This window comes from Colobus angolensis, unplaced genomic scaffold, assembly GCF_000951035.1.
Source record: "Colobus angolensis palliatus isolate OR3802 unplaced genomic scaffold, Cang.pa_1.0 Scaffold39, whole genome shotgun sequence".
NCBI lineage: Eukaryota > Metazoa > Chordata > Mammalia > Primates > Cercopithecidae > Colobus > Colobus angolensis.
Window position 1 is genome coordinate 414668 of NW_012117265.1, and position 9622 is coordinate 424289.

General features: G+C 56.0%; 2 protein-coding genes across 2 annotated transcripts in view; both read right to left on the bottom strand.

The window, feature by feature from the left end:
- Nucleotides 1-1080, bottom strand: part of BEST2 (bestrophin 2) — a 6693-nt gene extending 5613 nt beyond the window's left edge. Inside the window, exons 1-2 of the mRNA XM_011954719.1 lie at nt 1051-1080; nt 146-348 (exon numbers count right to left, since the gene is read on the bottom strand). Of these exons, the coding sequence (XP_011810109.1) occupies nt 146-297 (152 nt within the window). The 5' untranslated portion in view covers nt 298-348; nt 1051-1080. The remainder of the gene's footprint in view (nt 1-145; nt 349-1050) is intronic.
- Nucleotides 1081-4564: 3484 nt separating this feature from the next.
- Nucleotides 4565-9622, bottom strand: part of ASNA1 (arsA arsenite transporter, ATP-binding, homolog 1 (bacterial)) — an 11075-nt gene continuing 6017 nt past the window's right edge. The window contains exons 3-7 of the mRNA XM_011954720.1: nt 7136-7284; nt 6904-7054; nt 5580-5687; nt 5292-5489; nt 4565-4915 (exon numbers count right to left, since the gene is read on the bottom strand). Of these exons, the coding sequence (XP_011810110.1) occupies nt 4784-4915; nt 5292-5489; nt 5580-5687; nt 6904-7054; nt 7136-7284 (738 nt within the window). The 3' untranslated portion in view covers nt 4565-4783. The remainder of the gene's footprint in view (nt 4916-5291; nt 5490-5579; nt 5688-6903; nt 7055-7135; nt 7285-9622) is intronic.

Here is a 9622-nt window from a genome sequence, read left to right on the forward strand (position 1 = left end):
TATGTATATATTATATATGTGTGTATATATGTGTGTGTATATAATATATATGTGTGTGTATATATATGTGTGTATATATCTATATAATATATATATAATAGCTGCCCCCCTCCCCTAGAACATGAGCACCCCAGGGCAGCCTCACCGGTAGGCAGCACTCAGCGCCATGTAGAACCCGAGGAAACAGAGCAGCTCTCGCCACAGGAGTTTGTAGATGCTCCCACGCCACAGCAGCAGCAGCTGGGAAAAGCCACCGAAGCGGGCATTCGCCACTCGGGCTGTGTAGGTGACAGTCATCGTGGCACCCGGCAGGTGTGGCCAAGGGAGAGTAGGTGGCCCGGGTGGGGGCTGCGGGTGGGGGTGAAGAGGTGCGGGGATAACTGAGCACAGGGAGTCCACCCATGTTCCGGCCGGCCACCCCTTTAGTCCTGACCCTTGCCTGAGTTGCCTTCTCCTCCCAGCTTTACTCAGTCTAGTCCAGCCCCCAGTGCCACTCCCTGACCCGTGTCTCAGGCTGTCCCCTTCCCTAGACTCCTGGCCCCAGGCTCTGGTACCTGCCGTCCCTCACCACCAAGACCCTTGAGTCCCTGCAGTCAGCTCCCGAGTCACCCTTTCCCCGATCCCCTTCACTTAGAGGCCACCTGTAGCATCCCCCACTCCGCGAGTCCCCAGCGCCTGAGTTTCTAGGTTCTCAAGGCTCCACCTCCCCCAAATTCTCTCCCTCAGCCCCTATTTCTGTCTCCCCCTTCTCCACTTCCCCAGCTCCAAGTCTTGACCCATTCCACTCCCTGCACTCCCTCTGAAGCCCTGTCCCTAAGCCTCCGGGTCCCCTAGCCCCCCTGCCCCAGCCTGTCCACCTTCTGCTTAATGGCCCTGGCTCCCCCCACTCCCTTTTCCTCCCGGATCCTCCTTGACCTTTCCTCTCTCCATTCCCCTCCAGCCTTCCAAGCCCTCCACTCCCCACCCCGGGAGGACTCCGGATGCATTCCTGCCCGCAGGTTCCCTATTCCCTCAGGGCCCCCTATTTCCCCAAGCCCGGGCTCATCTCACCTGTGTTGAAGGTGGCCGGTGCAGGGACCCACAGGGACAGGGATGGAATGGGCGGGTGGCTTTGGCGTTGGGTGGGGCTGGGGAGTGGGTGTGCCCCCCTTTCCTGGTTCTCCTCCCTCGGCTGGGCTGCAGCTTCGGAACTTTGTTTGGAGTCCCACAAGTTTGTTACCTGGCACTGGGGGAGAAATCCGCCTTGTCCTCCTTTGCCCCTCCCTATTCCCCTCCCAGTCACTCAGTGGCAGGTCGTAAGGATCTGGAGCCCAGAGGCTGGGGGAGGAGGCAGGGATGGTGGACACACACACACTGCTTAGTGAGGCTGGGTCACTCCGCAGTCACCTGTAATCACAGTGTCACAGACATGCACGCAGAAACACACATCATAGTTCCAGACACAAATCCAGCCTCTCTTAAGGGAGCCTCAGCCAGGCACAATGGCTCACGCTTGTAATTTTAGCCCTTTGGGAGGCTTAGGTGGGAGGATCACTTGAGCCAAGAGTTCAAGACCAGCCTGGGCAACATAGTGAGATCCCCATCTCTATTGAAACAACAAAAAGACAATCTCACATAACTATGGTGACCCAGAGGGGCAGTACACACTGTCACAGAACCTTCCAGAGTCATACAAGGTACACCTACCTCAACCCCCCTGCCCCCATCATGCATACATAAGGCAGGTGGACCCTGACATATCAGGCTTTCCCCTCTCACGCACACAGTACTACTAGCGGTCTGGGTTCCCTCAGGATCATACCGTGGAACAAAGACACCCACACAACCAGCCAAGCACAGACCCCACCCAGACCTCAGAATGCCTTCACACACACAGTCATACACCGCTGCAAGGAGGTTTTATTCCTTATCTCCTCTGTGCAAAGAGACACCCACGATCACACACCAAATGCAAAAACCCTTTCCTCAGTGTGGTGGCACACAATCCCAGGCCCAGAGAGGGGCCTGAGGTTCACCCATCTTGCAAAGACACACACAACAGCCACCCCTGTCTCAAGGGTACCCTAGCTATCACCGCTGTTGAAACTCACCACCATTTGCACGCCAATATGTGAAGGCAACCCCCTTTCCAATGCTCCCTCCCGGCGGCATGCCCATACCCACACACACAGGTCTCAGATACTGTCAGCGTTGCCACGGACACACAAGCTTAGGGACACAAAACCTTGTCCTGCATTTGGCACGGATTCTGGGCAGATGTTCATTCTTCACAGACACACCTGTAAAGGGGACACTCCCAGCCTGGTACAAACAGTACCCACTCCCCCTCCATTGTCCAGCTTGGAGGACATTAACACACAGATTGGTGTGGGAGGGGCAGACGCTCGGGGGTAAAACCCTGGGACGGGCATCCTAGAGTGCTCAGGAGCCCCTCGTGCATTCTGCATAGCCCCGCCCGAGGTTCCAAGCCCGGCAGGCTGGGACACTGTGTTCCCAGACTGGCAGATGTTCACCCTGCCCGGGGTAATTAGGAACCCGCCTGGGCTGGCCACCCTGTGACCCATGCCTTCGCTGTCCAGCTGCCGGACAGCCCATAAATGGGGGCGAGGGGGCAGCTGGGGCGGTGCCGTCAGCTGCGGAACCTGGTAAGGCGGTGGCAGGCTCAGTGCTGACGAGCTCAGTTCTCGACCAGCAGCCCCCACTCCCTGTCCTTGCACTCACTGAAGCCGGCTCCTCCTTTTCATCCTCCCTCCCCCAGCTCACCCGCATCCCCACACACTTCCGACTGCTGAATTCCCGCAGGGGCTGGGGGCAGGCTTCCTGGGCTAGTTGATACGCTTACTAATTGTGACAACGAAAAATAACAAACATTTCTTGGGGTTTCCTGTCTGGCGCTGGTATAAATGCCTTGTGCGTTTCATCTCGTGGAATCCTTACAGGCATGCTAAGTTGGTCAGCTTACTATCCAAGTGGGGAAACTGAGGCTCCGATGTCACAGCTCATCTTGTTCGTAGCACAGCTGGGATTTGAATCCTGGCAGTTTGGCGCGGAACCGGCTGTGCCATCGCGTTTGTTTACACATGCCACCCCAACAGGCCCACGCCTGCTTGTGCACACCCCAGGGGAGTCGGAGTAACAAGTCTAGGCTCCTGGTGGGGTTCCCCTTATACACACACCCTGGCACACCCAGACTCTGGGTGTGTGCAGTCTGAACACTTTTTTTTTGAGACAGAGTCTCACTCTGTTGCCCAGGCCGGCGTGCAATGGCGCAATCTTGGCTCAGTGCAACTTCCGCCTCCCAGGTTCAAGTGATTCTCTTGCCTCAGCCTCCCAAGTAGCAGGGATTATAGGCGGGCACCACCAAGCCTGGCTAATTTTTGTGTTTTTAGTAGAAAGTAGTTGGAGGCTGGCCTCCAACTCCTGTCCTCGTGATCCGCCTGCCTCGGCCTCCCAAAGTGCTGGGATTACACGCGTGAGCCATCATGACCAGACCTGAACACCACTTTCTTTTTTTTTTTTGAGACAGTGTCTTACTCTGTCTCGGCTCACTGCAACCTCTGCCTCCGGGGTTCAAGCGATTCTCCCACCTCAGCCTCCAGAGCAGCTGGGACTACAGGCACCCCAACATCATGCCTGACTAATTTTTGTATTTTAAGTAGAGATGAGGGTTCGCCATGTTGGCCAGGCTGGTCTTGAACTTCTGGCGTCAAGTGATCCACCCACTTCAGCCTCCCAAAGTGCTGGGATTATAGGTGTGAGCCACCGCGCCCGGCCTGAACACCACTTTGACTCGTGTGTGTCCTCAGGAACTCCCTTTCTGTCCCCCCTAGCCAGCTCTGGCTTGGAACTTGCAAACTCTCAATGTCATGCCCCATTCTGAGTCTCCCAAGTGGGGACAATAGCAGTGCAGGCAGCGGCAGAGGGAGAAGCGAAGGGCAGGGGATAAGGGGGGTCCACTAGGTGCCTTCCAGGCTTGTGTGCCCATAGCCTGAGACGGCTCTGGAGTCAGGATGAGACTTCAGGAGCCCCTCCAGCCCAAGTCCTCTGTCATCCTGCCCACTAACCAGCCCCCTTGCTGCAGCCCTTTGCTGGAAGGGGCTGATGCCATCCCATGGGGGCAGGAATTGGGGGGTGGAGACTGTTAATCCCCAGTCTGGCAGGCCTGGCCTCTCCCCAGGGCGCCCACTAATTCCCAAACCAAACAGCAGGCAGCGCCGGGCCCACTGCCGGCCTAATCCGCTCCCCACCAGCCTGGGGCTGGCCAAGGGGCCTCCCAGTTCCCACGCTCTGAGCCTCCAAGGAAGTGGGCAAATGCCTCTGCCTTCCATTCCAGGCTTCACAGCCCCAGCAGGGACACCTAGGGATACCTTAACCCATACAGAATGAGACAAAGGTATCTCTCACCCAAGACACCCTCCTTCCAAAGTTGCCACAGTGAACATGCATCTCTATTAGGTCTCTGTTGTGAATGGGCCCCTGTAGATGTGACACTTCTTTGCAGTGCACAATCTGTGCAACTGTACATAAAGGTGCTTACCCTCACCTCCCAATGTCAACAAATACAGCAGTTTAACATCATTTTATTAAAGAGCAAGAGGTGGGAGAGGTAGGAGGCAACTACAGCTCTCCACCAGCCCCACCAGGGGGAATGGACCCCTCCCTGCCTCCTGCCCAAGTGGCTCCCCCTGTATTATGGGGGGGACTTTGTGCAAACTCTGCCCCGAGGGGGTGGGGAAGGTGGAGGGTGAGTGTGAAATGGCAGCGGTTGGGGCTGGCAGCTGTGCTACTGGGCACTGGGGGGCTTGTAGGGCTCCAGGAGGAGGGCCGAGAAGGTGTTCACCTTGTCTGCCCCCCGCACCTCATGGGGTAACAGCGGCAGCTTCACGATGTGGAAGTCTTCATACAGGTCCTCCATCTGCAGCCAGGGCAGAGGGTAGAAGGCAGTGGTCAGGGGGCAGGAAGGCAGAGACAGTGTGGATCAATAGAAGGGGTTGAGCTAGGAAACTTCCAGGGTCAGGGAGAGAATATAGGGCAGGAGCTTAAGGTGTCATAAGTGGGAGTCGGGTCAGTATGGCCAGAGATCACTGGGCTAGACCACCTGCTCTCCAGGGTCACAGGGACCTAGGCCAGGCCAGCCACAGTCCTCTATGGCCGGAATAAGGGTGAAGGATCTGAAATGTGGGGGCAAAGGGCAGGAGGCTAGGCCAGAGGGCCAGAAGGTGTAGCAAAAGGTCAGAGAATAAAGGGGCAGAGGTGCCTCTGCTGAGCCAGTGCTGGGTGGGTGGGCACACCTGGTCCAGATACTTGGCCTGGATCTTGTGGCGGGCCTCACACATCTTGCAGGGCTTCTCGGGGTCAGGGAAGACAAGCTGGTTGACAATGATATTGTGCGTGTCGATCTTGCACTTGGCCAGCTCCTGGATCAGCCTCTCTGTCTCATACAGGGACAGGAACTCAGCAATGCATACGCAGATGAAAGTTGTCTGCTCCTACAGGGCACGAGAGAGGACAGTGAGGAGCGGGTTCTCCCACGGTCCTCAGCCCCCAGGCCTCTCACTGCCAGCCAGACCACCACTCACAGGGTCCTTGAACTGCTCGCTGACTGAGCGGATGACGGGCAGAGTCTCCTCTAGCTTGGAGGCCAGCTGGTCTGCGTTCATGTCCCCCAGGCCCAGCATGTTGCACATCTGCAGGGGGGATGTGGGAGGGCTCATAGCTTACCTGGGGCTCATTAAACCTCCTGGGTTGGGGGTTCACTAAACACTGGAGGGATGACTCCTGATACCTCCCAGCGGTTAAAGGCTCAGGCCCGTGAGCAGATTCCTGGGGTTGGTCAAATACTAGCTTTGCCATTTCTTTCTTCTTTTCTTGAAATGGAGTCTCGCTCTGTTGCCCAGGCTGGAGTGCAGTTGCGTGATCTTGGCTCACTGCAACCCTCCGCCTCCCGGGTTCAAGCGATTCTCCTGCCTCAGCCTCCCGAGTAGCTGGGATTACAGGCATGCACCACCATGCCCGGCTAATTTTTGTATTTTTAGTACAGGTGGGGTTTCACCATTTTTGGCCAAGCTGGTCTTGAACTCCTGACCACAGGCGATCCACCCGCCTTGGCCTTGCGAAGTGTTAGGATTACAGGAGTGAGCCAATGCGGCCAGCCTCAGCCTTGCCATTTCTAGGGAACTATGGCTAAGGGGCTTGACCTACTGGAGCCTCAGTTTTCCCATCTCTAAACTTTACCTCCCAGACCTGTTGTACCAGATGAGCTGATGCATACAATGTGCTCAGAACAGTGTCTGGCACACAGTAAGTGCCCAGTGTTACCACCTGAGGCACAGGTCCTCAGAGTACACACACACGCCCACACATGCATATACACCATGGTGGGTGGTGCTGGTGGTGCACAGCACTGTGGGGGCTTTGGGGTTGTCATCGTAATAACCCACGGGGGCTGGGCACAGTGGCTCACGACTGTAATCCCAGCACTTTGGGAGGTTGAGGTGAGTGTACTGCTTGAGGCTAGGAGTTCAAGAAAACCCATGGGGCACTCTCATGATCTCCATTTGCAAGACAAGGAAGTTGAGGCCCAGAGAGGTGAAGTGATTTGCTTGAGGTCACACAGCAGTTGGGTCACATGGTGAGTACAGAGGGTTTGAAGGCAGGTTGCCTGGTTCTGAAATGTGCTTTCTGGCTCTGTCTAGGGTATTTAGTGGGCAGGGGCAGGGACACTGAGTCCTGCCTGTGGGGGAGGAAAGACAGCTCCCTCCCATGCCCTCCAGGGAGAACTCCAGAGAGAGAAGGGGTGGGAAGGAAAGGGAATTGTTAGTAGGTGTCTGAGGGTCTAGGGGCCTGGGCCTACTCCCACTCCCAGCTGCCTGGATGGTGCAGGTGAGGGCCCCCGCCGCCTGCCTGTGAGATGAAAGGGCTGATCTGGTTCTTGATCTGCATAAGCCGGCCCAGGCCCCGCTCCACGATGGTGGGGAAGTTGAGCAGCCTCAGTGTGTGGCCCGTGGGTGCCGTGTCAAACACCACCACCGAGAAGTTCATGCCCTTCACCAGCCTGAGGGGAGACAGCGGTCAGGCCCTGTGTCCACTCTTCCCCTTCCCTAGGCAGCCCCCACCCCTGCTGGCTGGGCCTGACCTCATGACCTCGGCATAGCTCATGGCCTCATCAATGCCGGGAAATGCGCTCATGGCCTCCTGCATCATCTTCTTGCCCATGCTCAGCATGTTGTCCTCCTCGAAGAACTCGTCAGGCAGCTCCGCCACACCCAGGCTGGGGTCAATCTCCTGGGGGCCAAAGGGATGAGGCTGAGGTTGCTGCTACTGCTGGGGGAGCCTTCCTACCCAGGCACAGGGCCAGGGGGAACCTTCCTACCCGGGCACAGGGCCAGGGGGAGCCTTCCTACCCGGGCACAGGGCCAGGGGGAGCCTGTGGCGGGCTCTGACCACAGGCGTTTCATTAGGTCAGGCTGGGACCCTGAGGTAGCACTTAGGGTTTTGTATGGTTGCATGAAGGGTGAAAAACAACGGGAAAATTGCAAGCTGTGGCCAGGGCCCTCAAAGGGAAGCCGACACCCACTGCGGGCCATTTACATTGCTCCTCCCCACTAGTAACCGGCCACTTGCAACCCCAGATACTCCCGTGAATGGGCCATGACCTCTTCCAGATCATCCATCCCTTCACTGAGAGATTCCTTGACCACCCTAAATAACAGCGCAGATCCACCGACATCCCCCGCCCTGCCTTCCTCTCTCCTTAAGGTTTAGTCCTTAGGAGCTGGGCAGGATAGCTCACGCCTATAGTCCCAGGCACTCAGGATAATGAGATGGGAGGATCGCTTGAACACCAGGAGTTGGACACCAGCCTGGGCAATATAGCAAGACACATCTGCAAAAAAAAAAAATTAGCCCTTCCTCACATCCCTCATGATTCCCTTATCATGTTTATCATCTGTCTCCAGAGCAGATGAGGGGGCATCCCCTCAAGGGCAAGGGTTTTACCATCTAGCTCACTGCTGTGTCCTCAGCACTTAGCACGAATGGTGCCTGGCACAGAGGTCGTCAACATGTATGCAGAATCCGGCCAGGCACGGTAGCTCACGCCTGTAATTCCAGTCCTTTGGGAGGTGGAGACGGGCAGATCACCTGAGGTCGGGAATTGGAGACCAGCTTGGCTAACATGGTGAAACCCTGCCTCTACTAAAAATACAAAAATTAGCCAGGCATAGTGGCAGATGCCTGTAATCTTAGCTACTCTGGAGGTTGAGGCAGGGGAATCGCTTGAACCCGGTAGGCGGAGGTTACAGTGGGCCGAGGTCACACCATTGCACTCCAGCCTGGGTGACAGAGTGAGACTCTGTGTCAAAAAACAACAAAACAAAACACAAACATGTATGTAGAATCTAAGAAGGGATGGCCATGGCTGGGGTCCCTGGCCAGTCTCAGACTCAATGCCTCCCTCTTTTTTTTTTTCCCCCGAGATGGAGTTTTGTTCTGGTTGCCTAGGCTGGAGTACAGTGGCGTGATCTTGGCTCACCGCAACCTCTGCCTTCTGGATTCAAGCGATTCTCCTGCCTCAGCCTCCCAAGTAGCTGAGACTACAGGCATGCCCCATCATGCCGGGCTAATTTTTTGTATATATATATATTTTTTGAGATGGAGTTTCACTCTTGTTGTCCAGGCTGGACAATGGTACAATCTCAGCTCACGGCGACCTCTGCCTTCTGGGTTCAAGCAATTCTCCTGCCTCAGCCTCCCAAGTAGCTGAGACTACAGGCATGCCCCATCATGCCGGGCTAATTTTTTGTATATATATATATTTTTTGAGATGGAGTTTCACTCTTGTTGTCCAGGCTGGACAATGGTACAATCTCAGCTCACGGCGACCTCTGCCTTCTGGGTTCAAGCAATTCTCCTGCCTCAGCCTCCTGAGTAGCTGGGATTACAGGCATGCGCCACCACCCCAGCTAATTTTGTATTTTTCGTAGAGACGGGGTTTCTCCATGTTGGTCAGGCTGGTCTTGAACACCCAGCCTCAGGTGATCCGCCCACCTCAGCCTCCCAAAGTGCTGGGATTACAGGTGTGGGCCACCACGGCCAGCCAGTGCCTCCCTCTTTATCCTCCTCCTTTGTCACCTCTTCTTGGCGACTTCATGGGTCCCATGGGGAAGTACCCAACTCGCTGGCCTTAGGGGTCATTCCCTCTTGGGGAGCTTGCCCCCTCATCACTACACCCTAGTACCACTCTCTGACCGTAACCTCCTCTTATGCCTCACGTATTCTAAGCCTCTTTGGGCCACTTTATCCCCTCACCTGGCCCCTGTAAATTGTCAGTGTTCCTCTTGGCTGGCACCCTTATCCAGCCCAGCCTCCATAGGTTCCCTCTGCAAACACTCCCCTTCCCGCTGCTGTTGGCAAAATCTCCCACTCTGATTACTTGCAGCTTTTTTCTTTCTCTCTTTTAGAGATAGCGTCCTGGCTGGGCGTGGTAGCTCACATGTGTAATCCCAGGATATTAGGCCAAGCTGGGCAGATCACTTGAAGTCAGGAAATTGAAAATAGCACGGCCAGGCCGGGCGCGGTGGCTCAAGCCTGTAATCCCAGCACTTTGGGAGGCCGAGACGGG